Genomic DNA, 20,286 nt, shown 5'->3' with positions numbered 1-20,286 from the left:
ATTTTTAACACCAAACAAAAAACAGAAATTTTTGTTTAATGCGAAATGTCACCCTTCCAACGAACTGAAATTGTTTGCTCTATACTTTACGAGAAATCTATTAGTACAGCCATCTGCCGAAAAAATAATGGATAATGGAGTAATTAAGGCCTTATGCGGGACAGAATATACAATTTGGTACTAGATTCTTGACATTGGAAATTTTAGCAGGTGTGGGAAACATTTTTTTTTTAATTTTATGGCTGCAGCGAGGAATGCGAAAAACATTCTACTTCACTTTAGAATAATTGACAATAAAGTCTTAAGTTTAGGCAACGTCTGTTGCTAGTTATCGGCGTAAGAGAAAGATTTCTACAACAAAAATTGTGCAATGCATTGTTAAAAATGATTTTGTAATATGTATATGTATATACATATGTACATAAATGTCATATTGCTAATGACTTTGCAAAATTTTCAAAATTGTCAGAAATAAAAACATATTTTGATAATGTTATCAGTGGTAATCGCCGTCTGCCTGAATATTACTTTTATCTATCACTCTTATCCTTTTCGAATCGATCTTACTTTTAGATACACAATCTAAGGATGGAGTCAGAAGCATATATGTATGTATTATCTTCTATTTTTTAAAATGTCTTGCGATTGTTATGGATAAGACCATCCCCAATGCAGAGATGATGATGCTGGTACGATCATAGTTCGCCACACACATACAAAATACATACAACTACGAAGAACCACTGACAACTGATGAATTAATAGCGCTGATATAAATGTCTGACAAACAGAGATTAAATCCATACAGAGTATCGGCTTAAACAACGAACAATAATGTTGTCTCTAATCAATTGGAAATCAGACGCTTTAAAATACGGACGTAATACAAGTGTTCGTACGTAATCGCCAACTGAAGTTAAACAAATTTCAGTAATCGTCAAAGCTATCATCAAAACAATGTGAAAGTCCATCGCAAATAAAAAAACAGTTTAAAAGTTAATTCGAAACTTTACAATAGTTACAATATAACACACAAAAGAAACAGAACAAAATGGAGGTATATACGTCGGACAGCAGCGATACGGATTCTCGTGAACAAAAGACTTTGGACTACAGCCGCATGAATCTGCAGGAAATAAGCCTTGAAGACGATCTTTATTCCGAAACCAAGCAACGTCTTAAATCCCAAAAGGACATAGAAATTCTTCTGCTTAACCATAATCGGCTAAGATATTTGCCGGCTACTATAAAAACCTTTATAAATTTGCGAACATTGGATTTAAGCCAGAATTGTTTAACGGAATTGCCTGAAGCCATCGCCCAGCTGCCGTTTTTGGTGACATTAGTGGCAAAGAACAACCAACTGACAAATCATTCCTTGCCAAAAACCTTCAACACATTCAAAAACCAACCGAGTCCATTGAAGGAGCTGAATTTGAGCGGAAATTTTCTCACTCACTTCCCAGAACAAGTTATCGAGTTGAAGCAACTGAAGTACCTATACATTGGTGGCAATCAAATAACAACCATAAGCAAGGATATATGGAAAATGCAAAGGTTTGTCTCAACACACCGTACCAATATGAAATGGTGAAATTTATTTTATTGGCGTAAAATCCCACATTTAATGTGTACGCATGTATGTGTTGTGCCTCCACACATATGCACACATTTAAAACGAGTAATAATAAATACAATTGATAATCTTTCCATTACGGGTCATCAATACTATGAAAAGTCTCCAAATTCTCCGAAATATTTTTATTGATACTGATTGAATATTGTTTAGTAAGAAATATTGTTTGTTTCTTTGTCTTTGCGTTTTGCAAACTGTTCTCCATTGTTATTTTTAAATTTCGCGTGTTTCCAAGTGTAATGGGACATTTGCTCCATTGAAAATATATTTACAAACTACCATGATGATATTGGAAAATATTCCAACCTAGTTAACAACTTAAAGTAGTAATATACCTATATATATATATATATATATTTGTATCTTTATTTTCAGCCTTCAAGTTCTCTCGATGGGTGGAAACCTCATTACAGAAGTTCCCGAATCGGTCGGTCTGCTAAGCCAACTTCAGGCTTTAGTTCTCTGTGATAACCTTATTGAGAATCTGCCCACAAGCATTGCCCGTCTAAAAATGCTCAAATCACTGTTGCTACACAAGAACCGATTGAAACATTTACCCAGGGATATTGTAGCTTTAAAAAACTTGGCAGAAGTATATATATATATATATATATATACACGGCTTATTAATCAAATACACCAATACCCTTTGTTTTTTTTTCATTTCTAGCTAAGCTTGCGTGACAATCCATTGGTAGTTCGTTTTGTCCAAGATATGGCTTTAAATCCTCCCACATTGATGGAATTGGCAGCACGAATTGTTAAAACGACTGGTATAGAAATACAACCGGGAGATGTACCTCAAACTACTTTAGAATATTTAAAGTCTGCAAATTGTTGTGTGAATCCCAATTGTAAGGGTGTATTCTTTGATAATCGTGTGGAACATATAAAATTTGTGGATTTCTGTGGCAAATATCGTGTTCCGTTGCTGCAATATCTATGCTCTTCAAAATGTATAGAACACGAGGAAGAACCAAGACGACAGTCCAGCAGTAATGCAAGTGGATACATGTTGCGAAAAGTCTTACTGGGTTAAGCGGGCAAAAATAAAATGCTATATGTTTAAAACTGAGATAATAAATATGTATATGTATGTATATAGCCGCACACTTTAGGCTACAAAAGTCCTTTTATTTCAAGAAAATATCTATTTCTGAATGATTAATATGCTAATAATCTATTGGTACTAGCTTCTTTAGTTGGAATTTTTGGTTTCAGATTTTCCAGTGATGCAAAGGTATACCAAATCTTATAGAAAATGAAATGAGAAATGTCGCAATTTAATATTGTTCCACAAAGTTGTGAAGATCGATATAACTACCCTTATGGGTTCGTTCTTTATTTTTCTAATTTTTCTAGATCCATTAGAAGCCCTCAAATTTTTATAATACGCATTGTTCGCTCTGTATATTTGTTATTAGAATGCCTCAGATTTGGAATAACTTACCTTATGACTTGCGAATTTTTTAGCACTCTAATAACGGTTTTCGTCTGATATTGATAATTTCACGCACTTGCATTTGAGAATTTTCGAGCGCCCCTGCTTTAATTGAACATAACAGCCACATTTGCCAATCGAACAAAGCAATTTTATTGAAAAACTAACAAATTCGTTTGCGAATGTGGGAAATATTTAAATATGTTGCTTATGTTTATATATCCAGAATAAAAAAATTTAAAACCATTTAATACCTATGTTCTCTTATAGAGCGTATTTCTAAAACTACATCCATATCTCAACGTTACACACCAATTCTGGAATCCAGCTCTATATAGCAAAGTTGGTAAGCGTTATTACCTTTTGTACTATTGCTTTCCTAATTCGAGCACCGTAACTACTTAGTTATGCCGCTACTTATATAGCAAACATTATTTATATGAATTTATGAAAGAAGGAAAAATAACATAATAAAAAGTTGTAAATGATAATAAAATTCAGCCATAGCCCAAAAATAAAATAAATAATACCCTGTACCACAGGGTGGTGAAGGGTATATCCAATATAAATCTTATTTCCCAATTTCAGGATTCCAGCCCTATCGGTTCACCCAACATCTAATTGTACTAAATTTATTACCATAAGTGCGAATATCCAAAACTTCCACATACCCCAACCCTACACTCCAACAGTAATCTTAATTCCAAATTTCTGGATTCCAGCTCTATCGGTTCACCTAAATACAAATTGTATCCCATTTAGAACCATTGAATAACCATAAGTATAAATTTCCAAAACTACATTGAAACCCCAATCCTGCACTCCAACAGTAATCTTAATTCCAAATTTCTGGATTCCAGCTCTATCGGTTCACCTAAATACAAATTGTATCCCATTTAGAACCATTGAATAACCATAAGTATAAATTTCCAAAACTACATTGAAACCCCAATCCTGCACTCCAACAGTAATCTTATTTCCAAATTTCAGTGTTTCAGCTCGATCGGTTCACCCAAATCAAAATCGTACTAAATATAGAACAATTTAGTACTTTTCGTAAACATAAATAAAAATTCCAAAAGTAGACATGCCAATCTCACACTCCGACGTTTATTTTATTCCAAATTCGTATTGTACATAATTTAGTACTATTTAGTACATGATGAAACACCGTCATAAATGTGCTGAAACAGATGTTTTTTGTTTTGATTATTTTTTGTTATTTGTATTTATGTATTTACACTTTACTGACTATCGAATGTTGTTAAAAGTTACAGAATAGGTCTATCAAATTTATCGTTATTAATATCCTCCTTATTTTTCAAGTAAATTTGATTCCAAACTAGCTGGTTAATAATAAGTAGGACTACTCCCAGTGATTACAACTTTCGTTGTGAACCAAAAGGCAACCATGCAATTTACATAACCTACATACTTGGACCTGGTGCTCGCTGCTTATCGTATTTGATAGTTATAAAAATTCATTTTGTATTTGTTTATTGTGTTTATTGTTAGTTTTGTGTATAGACTAGTTTCTAGTGTCATTGTATGTACGTATGTTTTTTTTATTTGCTACTTTTAGTTCGCTAGTAGACAGTTGTGAACGACGTTCAATCTTATCTATTTGGTTGAGAACTTCCCAAACACTCCAACACTTGATCTATTCGTACCTGATTTGCATATAAGTTTGTGTCTTCGTATGTCACCATTGAAAACGTTCTTAAGAAAGACAAAATAAATAAGAAAGTTGTGATTTAGTCCCAGTAAATTTGTGCTAAATTAAATGTCGCCTAGTCCAAAGTGTATTTATACTTGGCAAATTGTTAAATCAATCTACAGAACAAGCGCATCACTAAACAGGCACTGTTCGACGTTGACTAGCTGTAAAATACCACCACAAAACTTGAGTCATACACGAAGGAACTCGAGCTATTTCCACAAGTATGTATATATATGTACATGCACAAATATGTTAACAACATGATTAGAATGTACTAAAAAACTTTTAAAGGTATCAGAATATAATGGATGCTCCGCCAGAAGTGTTTAAGGGTCAGTTGGATCGCTTTAATGGCGTCACCATAGACTCCAGCAAAGAGTTCGCCAGTGAAGAAATTTTTCCGGAAAAGCTGGAAAGTATGTGAGTTATTACAATACGATTACATTTGGTTAGATCTTTTCAAATTACAGAGTCTTTGCAATATTGGAAGGAACAAAAACGCCGGGCAATTTGGTTTAGTGTGAAAACCGAGCACTCTTCTTGGGTGCCCCATCTAACAAAGGTATGTTGGTAATTTCCTATAGATTTGAATACTTTCGCAGATCCAAATTCCGACAGATATACTTATTATTAATATATATGCAACAAGTTATTGAGTTTGTTTACAATTTTTACTAAAAATAATTCCACCATTGTACACAAAAATAAAAACCATTTTTATTGTAGGCTGGTTTTGAATTCCATCATGCCAAACACGGAGTTGTGGTGCTATATCGATGGCTACCTGAGGAAGAATACGAAAACATACCCGTCTACGCACACACAATGTTGGGTGTCGGAGGTCTTGTTGTCAACGAAAACAACGAAGTCCTGGTTGTGTGCGAACGTTTTTCATTAATACCAAATAGCTGGAAATTACCCGGAGGGTATGCCGAGCCCCATGAAAACATAATTGATGCCGCTATAAGAGAAGTGCGGGAGGAAACTGGCATTGAATGTGAATTTAATACTGTAATAAGTTTGCGGCATTCTCATGGTGGTATATTTGGTTGTTCCGACATCTACTGTGTGGTCGCTCTGTCCCCGAAGTCATCAGACCTGCGTCGCTGCGAACGGGAAATAGCTAAATTAGAATGGATGCCAATTTCAGAATATTTGGAACACCCAAATGTTCATGAAACGAACAGACATTTTGTGCGATGTTATCTTGATTATAAGGATCGTGGAATTCGTTTCACATGCGAGATGGGAAAACATCAAGTATTGAAAAAAGAATATTGTCTCTATTACATGAAACCCTTACATAAAGATCAAGAAGCTTTGACTCAGCCGAAGACGTCATAACATTTAGTAGAACCATTTTCATAGTCAGGGAATTTACAAGAAAAAAAAATAAACTGAACGATAATATTACTTGTTGTATATATATTATAATGTTAGAATATATATAATAAAAGTGCAATGATTCTAATCTTACTTCCGTATATGTTTTATATTGTATTCAATTTGTATAATTCGAAATTATTATTATTTTTTTTTTTGCAAATTGGGTCATTTAAGTACGGTGAATGGAAGCGGAAGGATACAATTATAAATAGCTTGGCGAATATTACGTCAATTTTCTGGGAATACGTGCGTGTCTACCCCTAGTGCCTAAACTAAATGTGTTCCGTGTTTGCGCGTAGCGTCGTTGTCTGTACAGGTTTTGTACTTTTCAGCCTTCCCCATTATTATGACGAACAATAACAGTCCAAACTTCTTTTCATGTTTGTAAACAAATCCAAATATTTGTAAACATAAAGGCTGTGAAGAGGCATACCCACACTCTGTCCATGTTTGTTGACAACTATTTTAATAAACGGTTCTCGGTTCTCTGAGATACCTGCGTAGTGAGAAGAAGCTATTTTGTCGAGAGAGTAACTATTGGAACAACGTAAAGCCGGCACTTACACAATATCCTTGGATAAAGAAATTCCCCTTATCAACAAAGAGATGCTGCGTATATCTATCATTGTTGTCAGATACGAGAACAAAGTTAATGAGCCAATAATATATACTGACAGAGTTCAGCTCAGTTCACATACACATCCCGCAGCAGTTGGTATATAAAGGAAAGTCTTATGTATCATATGAATAGTTTGGAAATCAAAGCAATGTAGGAAGAATTCCATAAAGGAATTTAAAAAATTTATATGTGGTATATATGTATTAAGCTAATGTTTTACTGAATAACATAATCTGTAGTAAAATATAGTACAGAAACTTTTGACAAAAATACCCTAATACATACATATATGTATTAATTTTTCAATAAATATTAAGTTTTTCATTAAAACATTATCGAAATGGACTCATCATATCAAGACTTAAGTGAATTGGAAAAATCCGTAAGTATTTCTATTGTCGTTAAATTTGACATTTTCACTTGACCTATATAAGTAGAAGTGTAGTAGTTACACCCAATAATGCCATTGACACCACCAATCCTATTTGTGAAGATACAAACAAAGTACGCGAAGATGCAACTAGCAATTTAAATGCATATATAAGGGAACCGAGAATCAAATGTATGTGTTTTTTTTTAATTTTAATAATTTCAGGTGGCCCATGCCGGTTCGCAATTGAATTGCATGGCACATAAATTACATGAAGTGGAACAACGCTGCTTAGATTGCAATAGTTTGGAGGAAATTGATGACACATGTGTATTGGAATTATTGGAGTCAATGTCAGAGGTACATCAGTTTTATCAATTTTATAAAAGGTAGAATAAGCTGAAAACCTCCGTTTTTTTTCTATACTTTGCAGGTACGCAATGAATACATTAATCTCCGCAAGGACATCCAAGAGGTGCAACAACTACAGCGTGACGTCACAACATCAATACGTTTTCAAATGCGACAAATGCATTTAACATATCAGGTGTTAAAGAAGCGCTTGGAAATAAAAAGAACACGAAAGTAGATTTGCTGGTGAAATGGAGAAATTTATTAAAGAGACCTCTTTTCCTATTACACTATTTATTGCACTGAAATCAACCCGAATAATGAACTTTTGTGGTATAGTCGTGTTGTGCCAGTCTATGGAAATGGACAAAACTGGGAAAAATGTATAACAACATATTTTAACGCCACTGGGAAACATTTTGTAAATGTTACCTGATTTGCTAGATCTGTTATTTTATATTAAAACAAATTAAGCAATGCCTTAACAAATAAATAAGACGTCTTGGGTTAGGACATTTCACAGCAAACACAAGACTTGGAGATGTCTCCAAAAGTATATGTTATCTGGTTGTGTTTTTGTTTTTATTAATATTTTACTGACCTATGCCAGTAGATACTTCTAAGTTGCCCTATTTTAAATATTACTGCAACACTTGTACTATTGCACTCTGCAATAACCTTGTATAAATGTTAAAATATTTCGTTTATTATAGAAACAATTTTATAATCGAGTCATATATTCTAAATTATTGTAAGAAATCAAATACAATAGTTGTAAGCCTACAGATGTATACCTTGACTTCTATAAGCACAGTTCGTAAACCAATGTTTCGTTCGTAGGATGTAGAATTGTCAATGAATTTTGTATGTATTTCTAAACATTTATAATCTATTGTTTGTTTTGGGCACCACACTGTGAAATAAATCCAAGTATGTATGCCTCGAATTAATGTATTTTACTGAATGAGATATGCATGTGAAAATGCTACACTCATGTGATGTGGTTTGTTAGACACGTGGCCCAAATAAACGGCTGTAAATAATGCACATTTCAATCTTTTAACGTTTGCAGATGTCCTGCTGCTGCACGGCTTTTGTATGCGAGTGTGTTTTAAGACACATTTGAAAGATCCAGCTGCTGTGAGTAGACATCAGGTACATAATAACACAATAGATTAGTGTCAAACACGTTCAACGATGGCAAACCGTTTCAAAGTATAGCTAAGTATAAAATGAAATTTAATTCGCGGACAATTTTTGAAATTCAACTTGGATTCGCAGCTACTTCTTCAAGCCAAGTTATTTATTTCTTATGATTTGGTTATACCCCGAATATACTATCAATGCTTATCAATGACGGATGCGGTTGATCACTTCAGGATTTTCTATAGCAAACCATACATCACCAGCCACAAAATTATATAAAAATATCGTTCTATTTATGTCGTTTTATTAAAAAAGAAAACTAAATTACTGTACACAAGAAATTCATTTTAGCTTTTTTATATGACAAAATCTTCAATTTTTTCATATTACCAAATGTCTATCCATTGTACTTAGATGTGTTATTTTTACTATGTTTACATATTTATTTTCAGCTAAGGATATAACATTGTAAAATAAATTAATGAAAAATAGTCTTTAAGGTTCTGGTAGAAAAATATTCATTATTATCTCAAAGAGAACGTAGGAAATAAGTTCGTTTTTTATCAACAAGAAAACAAAAAGAAATAATGAATTGGTATATGTGTATGTATGTATTTGGGCGAAGAATGTGTTTGTTTCACACTAAAATGCGTTTGTCTTACAGTTTAGTGTTTTGGCCAGATATGGATATTTTAAACGCATTTTAATCGCGAAACTAACAGCCATTCTTACTGCACGATATAGGTTTAGTGTGCATTTCGCATCTGTTGGAACAATAACGTATAAAATATGTCCCCCAAATTATATACACATCGGGACATTGACGTGGATGCATTTTATTGTCTCTCATTGGATAATAATCTATATCGTGCATGTGGGGGCGTTTCGCGTCATTCTGATAATCCTATAATGTTTTAGATAACGACATTAGTTTCGAAATCAAAAGTATACAGTATGATAATGAGCGAATTGGGTGAGTGAATTATCTCAGTTTCGCGTTTAACGATTTGACATTGAGGCATTTAGGGTACCTCTTCTATGGATATTATTACAATAGCGTCATATAAAGTATATGCTAATAGTCTATTATGTACGACATATTGGATGGTCGATAGCTGATCTGGTTGTCCTCGTCCTCGTCGGAAGAACACAAGTCAATCGTGTCGACGATAATTTCTGCCGATGGACACGAAGATATCTTCCAGTTTGAGCTACGGCAGTTGTCTCGTGTTAGTTTGATATTCAGTTTGGTGCTCGGATTATTTTGCCGACTCTCGTTAATCTTTTTCAAGCGCACCGATATAGGTTTGCATCGTCTCAGTAGATTTGAGTTGAAGAGTAATACGTTTTCGGTTCGACGCTTCTGGGAGAATTGACGACGAGGGAAAATGTATAAGTGAGTGCTGTAATCTTGTGGTTTCTTGAAGCTACAATGTGGCGTGGATGTCGACTGTTTTTTCTCCAAAAACTTGGGCCGGGTCGCCAATTTTGACAACAACGGTGCCTGGCAGAATCGTTCAATTCGATCTAGGCGTTCGCTGAGATATTCAGGTGTAATGGAAGTTTTGGTTGAACGTAATAAAAGCTGACCTGCAGGCGAAGAAAGAGGAATTGTGGGACAACGCCATACGGAATGCACAGCTCGACTTCGTCTCGAAATTCGTTTCTTTTTATCTACAATCTTGAATCGGCTATCTACCTTTAGATTTTCTGTGGGCATTCCATTGCATGCCGCTTCAGGCTCGTTAGGTGTCTGTATGGGCTGAACTGTTTTTTTGCTTGTTCGGCATTGCAGGTTAAAGTTTAGTAAAAAGCCAATACGCTGTTCGTTGTCCTCCAGGGTATTGCTATCTTGTGGCTCGGGCTCTGGAGTGTCACACAGTATGACGTCATCATCGTCTTCCACACTGCAAGTCTTCTCGTGGACCAAGATTGCTTCCTTAGAATACAGTTCCGCATCACAATTATCACAAAGATATATGTCGAAGGGGGCAGGTTCTACCATCTGTTGCAGCGAGTTTAATGTGGCATGACCGTTTTTGGACTTTTGCTGAAGTAGACACTTTCGTAGCCTCTGTGGTTGGTCATACGACATATTTTCGTTGCGAAACGTAACCAGTAACTTGTTACTCCTGCGATCGAACAGCGACGTCGTCGAGTTGTAATTGTTGATGAATCGAAGGCTTGCATGTTCATACGAGGACAAGTCGTTGCAGAATCTTAGGAGGAAAACACTTTTGTGGAACTGATAACATATCAGAACTACCTCTTTCAGCTTTCCAACCCAATTGCCGTGAAATGTCTTCGGCTTACGCAAAGGAATGCAAAATGGCAAGTCTTCGGGCCACCATTCTGGTTCGCTGCACTCAACTTGACCTTGCAAGTTGATATGGCCCAAGGAACATTGTACCATAAACGGTATAAACTTTTCTAACTGAGACTCTGATATTTTGTCTAAAGACGTCGGATAGCCATTTGCAAAGAGCAGTGGTAGGTTCGATATCATGTTGTTCTGTTGGATTTCTTCTCGCTCGTCCATTGGTCGGCTTTATGTTATGTTTTTGATTGCAACAATACAAATGTTGGTTGTTTCAGAGTATCACGTTATTGTATAGCAAAAACACGTCGAATGTATACACAGCCGGTAATAGTCAGATTCTGAAAAGAAATTAGTCGTCAGATTAACAACATCATCATCAGATTATCAAAGTACAAATTAATGCTGGCGTTATTTTTGTTACTTTAACTGGTGATACTAAAACCTCAATTATTTCCATATATTTGAGTTTTCCCCGTATTCTCTTGACGAAGCAATAGACTGAATATTTATATTTATTGGTTATTACAGAGGTCCTGCATTATGGAAGGCCCGGCCCTTCATTATCATTCCCAATTCTTCCTTTTTATTTTTGGGATGTTAAATATATTCATCGAAAACATGATCCAAATGTGCTCAAGAAATGGATTATGTACTACTTTTCACAACTTATGGCTATAATAAAAATGAACGGCAGTCGTCCCTGTAAGCCCAACTTATTGTAGTCATACCTATAATAATGTGCAAATATCTAAGTGTTTTTCCACTGATGATGCAGCCTGTCTGCCCGCCTGCGTTTCCCTCTTATCTACTAAGCGTAATTTCTGGTGATTGTAAAAATCCGCCAAATCCTGGATGTTGTAGTTTACAATAGGGCATGACTCTAAAATAAAATAATTTACATTTAGTTTCTGCTCCATTACGATGTATTGTAGGGAACTAAATGTACATGAACAGCGAACTCTGCAGGATGGGTAGTGTCAATTTAGCTAATCAATGGAGGGCTTACGGTACAAAATCAGCAGAAAATTAAAAAAATATTCCGACAAACATATTTTTATTTATACTAAATTCCCAAAAGCAATAAGTAATTTTTTTATTTGTGGGCCGATTATATTTAGCAACTGAAATCGGTGGACGATAACTATGCAATCGTATAGGGAGCGATTTTTTCTTCAAATTGCATAGGTATGCACAAACCACTACGTTAGCGTTCGTTCGTTCCGGAACGAACTAGTTCATATGAGCTATTCCGATATGGGAACGATTGGAACTGGTTTAAATTCTGCAAGAATCTATCTAGATCCGCTCGAAGCAAACCCCCACACGCGTTCTCTATTTGAGAGTAATTTGTGTGAAGAAAAACGTAAAAACGGTTATCTGCCTGTGTCTGATCTAGTTCCTCTATTTTATCTTCCGACCCTTTTCGTTCCTTTTATCGAATGGAACTAGTTCTTTATCAGGGCAGATTTTATATGGTCGAGGTATCAGCATAAAACGGCATGAACATTATAACATTTTGTATGGTTAACGTCCTCTATAACGATTTATTTGACAGTGGAATTGACAATTGTAACTAAATCCATATACATTAGATCTTTTTACCCCGATAGCCGTTATGAGGATTTACTTGACACATATCCAATGGAATTGATTATTTAAATCGACTGTTTTAACGAAATCTAGAAAAAAGTAAATGTGTATTATGTAAATGTACTATAACTCCTGGTACAAATGGCTATCTAAAATGTCGTAATCATGTTATTGTTTTTATTTGACACGTTAAATTTGTTAAAACAAAATATGTATTTTTATTTAATACAAAAGGCCAATATGAGAAAAATGTTAAATCAGTCCGTGATCTAGATGAACTAAAAAGCTGGGTCTAGTTCCGATCGTTCCTTTCGCGGAATAGACCGTACTGCCTGATTCGTTCCGAAACGATATAACATCAAAAATCACCCTTTTGATTGATTCGCCAAAAGTCGACTTACTTATTCCTAATCTGGGAACACTCAGTCGCTCTCGGCTGCAAGTTAAGTTCGTTTCTCTGGGTGGTGAAATATTTTTTGCGATATTTTTTTTCTGTTGTTTGAGGAAGCTGAAATTTGCCAATTTTTGTTATCCTAAAATTGGTATTTTCGACATTTTAGCGTTCTTATAAATCTACAAGAGAAACAATTGAACAGATTGCAGCAACAACAACTCTAGGAGCGTCAAATACAAAAGGGCAGGCGACTAAAACGGGGAAAAAATTTTGTCGACTGTGTCTCTATACCTAAACCGGGCATTTTTTGCTAGACACCAAGCTTCGAAAAACACTTGTATTTAAATTTCTTTATTATCAATTATGGTCACTATGGAAAATGCCGAAGAAGTCATGCAAATACTGGACAGGTTCACACGACTCAAACAAAAGGAAATACCAAAGGAATTGGATGAGTATTTGGGCTATGTGGCCAAAACCGGTGACACGGTTTTCAAGTGGACGTCATTAAAATATTTGTTCCGAGAAAAGCTATTGAATGTGATTAAAAATTTTCATGATTCTACGCCGCGAATTGATGGTGAGTTTTCATTCATTTAATTTTTTTTTGTATGTAATCGTATATAACTTTTCTCGTCGAACTTTTATATCGCAAAGTACGACGATGACTCCTTTGATGGCAAAATTTAGTTCATAGCTTTCACTTTGTTCATCGCTTACAAAATTGGGCGTTGTAAATAACCAGGCTGAGACAACGTTCATCGGCATCGCTAGCTTGCAAATAATTTTTCTAACTGTTTTTTTTATAGTCATTTATTTACCTTTAATTATTCATAAGAGACTTGAGGTGTTTGGTCTTTATGTCAGTGTAATCTCATTCAGCTTTTATATCGCAAAGTACGACGATGACTCCTTTGATGGCAAAATTTAGTTCATAGCTTTCACTTTGTTCATCGCTTACAAAATTGGGCGTTGTAAATAACCAGGCTGAGACAACGTTCATCGGCATCGCTAGCTTGCAAATAATTTTTCTAACTGTTTTTTTTATAGTCATTTATTTACCTTTAATTATTCATAAGAGACTTGAGGTGTTTGGTCTTTATGTCAGTGTAATCTCATTCAGTTAATTTAAACTCCAAAACATCTAAAAGAAACGAAGACGAACTGGAGGTATGGTTAGTTTTAGTTTAATTGCTAGCCTTTTTGGCTGTTTGTTGTCTCAAATCATTTACTATCATATTTGTCCAGTTCGCAATAGCCACACACACAACAACTAAGTATGAATGTGTGTTTGCGCGTTAATTTCGCTGGAATTTGTCTTAATGGCATTTAGTTGTTTTCTTCTTTAGTCAATATACGCTTAGCACATTTTCAAACAATATCTTCTATATATTTGTTAATGGTATTTTCGACAGAAATTCCCCAGTATCCCAACGTTGACCCTTTCAATTATGAGAGCATGAAGTCTTCCCTACTGGAGCGTTTGGAGCGATTCAATGCAGCTCCATTCACCATACAACGTCTATGCGAGCTGTTGATCGATCCAAGGAAACAATATAGCCGCATTGACAAGTATATGCGTGCTCTGGAGAAAAACATTCTTGGTAAGTGTTGCCAATTTTTACACATAAACCAGCATCTGGAAGCTTGGCATTCAAATGTGATCTTTGCCAATCGATGCATTTCAAAGCATTTTTGGTTTATGCTACATGTGTCGGTATTTCTGTATTCATTGAATTTTTCTAGTAGTCAGCACCGTCGAGCCAGGACGCAAGAGAACTGAATCAGAAAATGGCGATTCTTTGGACTCTGTCGTTAATGGAGATCTGTCGCTGGATGTTAACGTAGACATTGAGATGGAATCTGAAGGACTGTTCAATAATTCGGAGAGTACGAATGGCAATGGCAACGCAACAAAAGCTGAAGTTGAAGCAGCAAAAGAGGATGCTAAGACAGAAGAAACCGAAAAAGCTGTCACCAAGAATACTCATGCTAATGACGATGATAATTTGCCTAATCCAAAGAAAGCAAAACTGGACTTACCCGAAGATTCCAAAGTCGAGGCGGAAGAATCGAAGAAGACGGACGAATCTGTCGCAAACGATAGTGCAGAAAAGACCAAAATGGAGAGCGACGAAGACGAGAAAGTTACTGATCAGGAAAAAACAATACATATTGAATCTGAAAACGAATCCCAGAAGTCAGCAGCAGAAAGGACAGAGGAAAATACTGGAGTTCTGAAGGACCATGAATTGAAACAGGAACAAGAGGGCGACACTGTCAAAGATGAAACGGACGTTGACCAGAAAAATGATGATGTATGCTCCAAATGCGATGAGAAGGACGAAACAGAAAATACTTCAGAAAAAGAAAAACAAATTGCCGAAACAAAGGAAACATCACCACCGTCAGAAGAAAGCAAAACATCACAACCCGAATGTAACAAATCTTCTAACGAAGTTGTCAATAAAGATGTTTCCGTTGAAGAGACTGATAAGAGCAGTTCTGGCGCCGTCAAAACAGTGGACGCAAATCTTGGGGGAAATAAGGAAAATCTTAAAGAAGAAACTGGAACAGTAGTTGAAAAACAAGAAATTGAAATCGGAGAGAAGGATCAAGCTAAACAATATGATTCATCACCAGAAAAGGTGGAAAAAGTAGATGATCCGTCTAAAGAGAGCGAACAGGTCGAACAGAAGTCAAACGATGAGGCGATTAAAGAATCTGATGATGCTGTGATAGAAACAGCTATTGAAGCAAAAGAGAAAGAAAATACAACAACTGAAGCAACTTCAAAGGAAGTGGGTTCTGAAAAGCAGACAGAGTCGTGTGACAAAGATAATACTGTCTCAGACGAACACAAGACTGAAAATATAAAGACTGACATCTCCGACAAAGTCACTGAGAAACAAGATATTGATTCCGCTTCCAGTGCTAACACCAATACTGAAGCAGAAGTCGAGAAAAAGGAGGCTGCTACTGCTGAAATAAACATAACAGCTTCTGCATCACCAGAGATTGTTCCCACCACTGAAGAGAAACCAGAAGCGGCTGTAACAGAAACAAAACTGGAAAATACAACAACACCAACACTTGCCCTGAACGATCAGCCCATGGAAGATGCTGCCATAGACGAAGAGTCTCCATCGGTTGATGAAGTAGTAATGGACGAAGCTCCAGTACCAGAAAGTTCTTCGACAGCTGCCATGGCTACAGAAGACGAACCACCATCCACTGCTCCAGTTAAACCCGAGGAAGAATCTTCTGGTATGGAAGTTGACGACACAAGCCAGGAAGCAATGGACCAGTAATTACTTCCACTCCAACTACCAACATTCACATTTCATAAATTATATTAAAATAGACTAAAATCGCTATAAGCACTAAATAAAAAACAAAAGAAGACAGTAATGATAAAATTGGCAACCTAGAATTGGGAAGACAATTTTCTAAGATTTTTCTTTAAATTTATTATTTGTTTTACTCAATTTACATCGACCTATAAGACCATGGACAACATTTATATAAAATTACAATAAAAGTTCCGCTTTTTTTCCTAAAGAACTATCAACACTCAGATTTAATTTTACCTATTTATTTTGTGTTTATTCATACAATAACTTCAAAAATAATATAATCTAGAGGTTTATAATGCTTCAAATAAATACACACAATCCATATACGTACTAAAACCCAACAAATATTTCTTATTTTCATGGTGGATTTTCCAAGGAAAGTGGAATGACATTTTGCTACAATATCTCATGAAATATATGAGAATAGTTGGAAATTGCTGCTGCAATTAAAAAATGAGGAGGAAAGTATGCATTAAATTAATGCAAGCATGCATGTCGATATACTTCCAAAAAATACGAATATCTCTTAGGCTTTCTTTGTATTGATATTATAAATAAAATAAAAATATATAAGATATTCGTTGTTTAACCCTTTCAGACTCAAAGACATTAATATTTGTCTGATGGATATGTAGAAAAATTAAGACGGATCCCAGTTTATTTTTACTTTCTGTGTTATATTTTCTAAAGGGATAACAAAGCAATACTAAACCAATAAAAATCATTTTTACATACTCTGTTTTATATTTTAAGCCGGGTAAAGGGTTAACAAATATATAAATATGCATCTTATTTCCATATATCATCCAATTCTGCGTCAATTTTGGCCTGCATCAGTTGATCATATAAACACACTTCGCGTTTACACTGTGAACCCAATTGTCATAAAATAAAGATTCGAATTATTTTCATTTTGCATAGTTGTGCATTATCACATTACATTGTACACAGTATAATTTATTTTATATGATAAATAAACAATTTTAAATATAAACTAAAAAGGATCTTAGATTAGGCATCTCGTGCATATACACATGCTCATTAGAGCTGCATTTGGGAATCGTTTGATGTTACTTTCATTTAACCTTAACAAAACAAATGATAAACAGAAAAAAAACATAAATACATAATTCTACAACATAAAAACAGTAACTGTTAAACATAATTAAAATTAGGCTAATATAATATTAAGGAGGGAAAGCAAGGCCCAGCTCCAGGCTAGGACATTTCATTTTATAATAATAATATATAGGTGTTTTACTTTTCCTTTGAACCCATTTATTTCATTGGACATCTGAGCAGGATTAATAGATACCTAATCAATGGGAGCATCGTTCTCCTGTTTAAATCCCAGCTCTCTCTAATGCCGACAATTGTTGTCCCAGTCGCTCCTCTTTTGCTTTGCGCTCCGAGCTAACCTTTTTAGAGTGTGTGTAGTTCTGCAAAAATGTCTGTACATCGATTTTGCTGTTTAAGAATTGTTCCACATGCCTCTCGCATTCGCTGTCTGCATTTGAAGCCGCGATCTGCAAGAGCTCTCTGATGTGCTGAGGATTATATTCCTCAGTCTTTTTCAAATACTTTTTATTCAGTTCATCGCATTTTTCACCCAAATGCTTTAATGTTGTCACATCATCGCTTAATTTGCGCTTCAGCTCGACGAGGTGTGTTTCCTTGGTCTCGTTTTCTTTGGAAATGTTTTCGACTTGATTTATCATGGAGTCTAGCTCTTCGTTCAGTTGCTGAACAACAGACATTTCCTCGATAAAATCGTCGAAAAATTCCGGATCATTATCTAGTTGTTTCAGTTCATCTAACGAAAGCGTTGACAGATTTGGGAAACTTGTTTCATTGATCCGTGGTGATGTCAATTTGATGGGATCATGTGGCGATGTTTCTTTGCTGCTGTTGGCACTATTGGAAGCACCGCTGCTAGTCCCGCTGTCTAGAGATTTGGCCATTTGCAGGGGAGGGTAATGATGAGCGCGTGAAACATTTACTTGCGCTGAATTGGCATTACTGGTTGGATTGGGACTTTGTGATTTTATAACTTGTGGAGGAAAGCGTTCAAATTCGCGGATGATTGCCTGGACTACACGTCCTAAATCGGAATGTGGCGAATACTAAAGAAAAACAAAAGGTTCATGTAATCACACTGGTATATTTGCTGGAATAATGTAATGTGCATTGCTCATGGGATTAAAAATATCCTGTGAAATAAAATGACAACATTTAATAATTCGCCTTTCACCAACAAGTTTAAGGTCATTGATAACGTCACTGTGTTCAGTTTCCTTGAACCTTTGGTCATCAAGGATTTTCCTTGTGCAATTTTAGAATTTGCAAAAACGATGACAGGAAGCAGCATAAATGTCCTTCGAGGGTAAGGCGAATCAAAGGCAAATACCATCTATTTACTTACATTTACTAAACCTGGCGCTGATTCAATTTCTCCTGTAGTTGGATTGACCCAGTGGTGCTGAATAATGGGCGAAATGATCAGTTTCGGACGTTCGTTAGGGAAATGCAAGCCCAACAGAACAGTCAGCATAAAATTGCGACCACCCGACTCAAAGTGAACACAAAATTCCGTCAGCTCCGAAACCTCAACGACACTGCAAAGCAATATTTAAAATTATTGTTTTACAAAGCATTGCGCAAAAAAGCCAAACTTACTTGTCGTTAAATATTTTCAGGGTATCAATTTGACGACGAATTTGATGAAGACGATGTTGAAATGCACTCATTTTTGTACAAACAAATAATAAACAACTGGAGTTGTGCCGCTCACAGTTCACGAACGAACGAACTAGTTCATATCAATGATTCCCCCATTAAGAAATTTATTCGAAATTAGGGATACGTAAATTGACTTTCAAACGACTTTTTGTATTGAAACGTCTTGAAGATGGCGTCGGCTTTTGGTCATAATGACAATCGCAAAGTCGACATATTAAGTTCGACTTTCTTTCTAAATGACTATTTGTAATTGTCGTGAAAGGGTATTCGTCTCCTCTCTATTCCAATAATATTATTTTCTTCCAAACATTGTAACAAAACGTTCCGTTACGTTCCCACTAACTACACCACACCATTCGTTAATTTCATTTCGATTGAATGTCGAGTTCTACATCCCTAGGAACAGCTGCATATTGTTTACATTCATTCGGTTCCATTGGTTTTTATATAATAAAGAGTTAAAAATTCTAATTCTGCCGTGAACATGTCCTTATTTCAAATGAAATGGCTCAGACGTCTGGTGAGGCAGAACACAAAACCCATACCAGAATTGGAGGCAGCGTTGTGGAAGCGTCGACTCAGCGTGGTGTATGCCCTCCTGGCCTGGAATGCTTTTGGATTCGTCTGCTATATGGCGTTCAGCGGAAAGAGCGATTGGGCCCACTACCATGGCTTGAAAAGTGACGAAGAGAAGAAGGAATCGCAGGCAGTTCAGTTTAGCAAGCGGCTGAATGTTGAAAAAGGCAAAATTATACGATACTCTGGTTTTAAGAAGGTGGAAGAGTTGGAATTCGACAATACAAAAGATAAATAAGCCCTAGCAGTAAATCGGTGTAGTTTTATTTCTCTTAATCAGTCAATTGTTTTGCTTGTTAATAAATGCAACATTCAATCGTTCTGTTTACAATGGAATCCTGATTGCATTGTGCTATCGTGCTAAATCACCCATTGCGAAGAACCCAAACAAAGTACAAGAAACAGATGTTTTGTTTTGCGTTACGAACTAACTCGGACGTGTCTTATGTTGACACGTTACAATACGTATAATTTTTAATTCGGTTATTTTGGACTTCAATCAAAAATATGCCAAAATATGCCAAGGTCCTTTATTGGGCCATGGTTTATACAAACAAACCAGGTATATATAGTGGCCAATAATTCTCGATAATTTAATAACATGTGAAGTGATGTTGAAAACGAGCAAATAACTCATATCCC

General features: G+C 35.5%; 7 protein-coding genes across 7 annotated transcripts; 5 read left to right on the top strand and 2 right to left on the bottom strand.

Annotated features, from left to right (window-relative positions):
* Nucleotides 1-1,050: 1,050 nt before the first annotated feature.
* Nucleotides 1,051-2,675, top strand: LOC133338896 (leucine-rich repeat-containing protein 58). The gene is made up of 3 exons (XM_061547023.1): nucleotides 1,051-1,557; nucleotides 2,012-2,228; nucleotides 2,307-2,675. The coding sequence occupies exons 1-3, from the start codon at nucleotides 1,052-1,054 to the stop codon at nucleotides 2,673-2,675; spliced, it is 1,092 nt and encodes a 363-aa protein (XP_061403007.1). The 5' UTR covers nucleotide 1,051.
* A 2,426-nt stretch (nucleotides 2,676-5,101) lies between these two features.
* LOC133338945 (uncharacterized) lies at nucleotides 5,102-6,141 on the top strand. Its single transcript, XM_061547071.1, has 3 exons — nucleotides 5,102-5,213; nucleotides 5,268-5,359; nucleotides 5,524-6,141. Exons 1-3 carry the CDS (start codon nucleotides 5,102-5,104, stop codon nucleotides 6,139-6,141), a joined length of 822 nt encoding a protein of 273 aa, XP_061403055.1.
* Nucleotides 6,142-7,142: 1,001 nt separating this feature from the next.
* Nucleotides 7,143-7,761, top strand: LOC133338944 (uncharacterized). The gene is made up of 3 exons (XM_061547070.1): nucleotides 7,143-7,184; nucleotides 7,398-7,532; nucleotides 7,606-7,761. The coding sequence occupies exons 1-3, from the start codon at nucleotides 7,143-7,145 to the stop codon at nucleotides 7,759-7,761; spliced, it is 333 nt and encodes a 110-aa protein (XP_061403054.1).
* A 1,981-nt stretch (nucleotides 7,762-9,742) lies between these two features.
* Nucleotides 9,743-11,211, bottom strand: LOC133338890 (uncharacterized). The gene has a single exon (XM_061547016.1). The coding sequence runs from the start codon at nucleotides 11,206-11,208 to the stop codon at nucleotides 9,745-9,747; it is 1,464 nt and encodes a 487-aa protein (XP_061403000.1). The 5' UTR covers nucleotides 11,209-11,211; the 3' UTR covers nucleotides 9,743-9,744.
* A 2,124-nt stretch (nucleotides 11,212-13,335) lies between these two features.
* On the top strand, nucleotides 13,336-16,328 carry LOC133338943 (serine/threonine-protein phosphatase 4 regulatory subunit 2). The gene is made up of 3 exons (XM_061547069.1): nucleotides 13,336-13,553; nucleotides 14,389-14,577; nucleotides 14,720-16,328. The coding sequence occupies exons 1-3, from the start codon at nucleotides 13,337-13,339 to the stop codon at nucleotides 16,282-16,284; spliced, it is 1,971 nt and encodes a 656-aa protein (XP_061403053.1). The 5' UTR covers nucleotide 13,336; the 3' UTR covers nucleotides 16,285-16,328.
* Nucleotides 16,329-17,668: 1,340 nt separating this feature from the next.
* On the bottom strand, nucleotides 17,669-19,091 carry LOC133338864 (vacuolar protein sorting-associated protein 37A). Its single transcript, XM_061546984.1, has 3 exons — nucleotides 19,006-19,091; nucleotides 18,752-18,944; nucleotides 17,669-18,452 (listed from the first exon to the last, which is right to left on the bottom strand). Exons 1-3 carry the CDS (start codon nucleotides 19,074-19,076, stop codon nucleotides 17,673-17,675), a joined length of 1,044 nt encoding a protein of 347 aa, XP_061402968.1. The 5' UTR covers nucleotides 19,077-19,091; the 3' UTR covers nucleotides 17,669-17,672.
* A 461-nt stretch (nucleotides 19,092-19,552) lies between these two features.
* Nucleotides 19,553-19,915, top strand: LOC133338904 (uncharacterized). Its single transcript, XM_061547034.1, has one exon. The coding sequence runs from the start codon at nucleotides 19,553-19,555 to the stop codon at nucleotides 19,880-19,882; it is 330 nt and encodes a 109-aa protein (XP_061403018.1). The 3' UTR covers nucleotides 19,883-19,915.
* The last annotated feature ends 371 nt before the right edge of the window (nucleotides 19,916-20,286 follow it).

Source organism: Musca vetustissima, unplaced genomic scaffold, assembly GCF_032173495.1.
Source record: "Musca vetustissima isolate MV318-11 ecotype Yass unplaced genomic scaffold, APGP_CSIRO_Mvet_v1 utg704, whole genome shotgun sequence".
Taxonomy (NCBI): domain Eukaryota; kingdom Metazoa; phylum Arthropoda; class Insecta; order Diptera; family Muscidae; genus Musca; species Musca vetustissima.
This window is presented reverse-complemented; position numbering and strand designations above follow the sequence as displayed.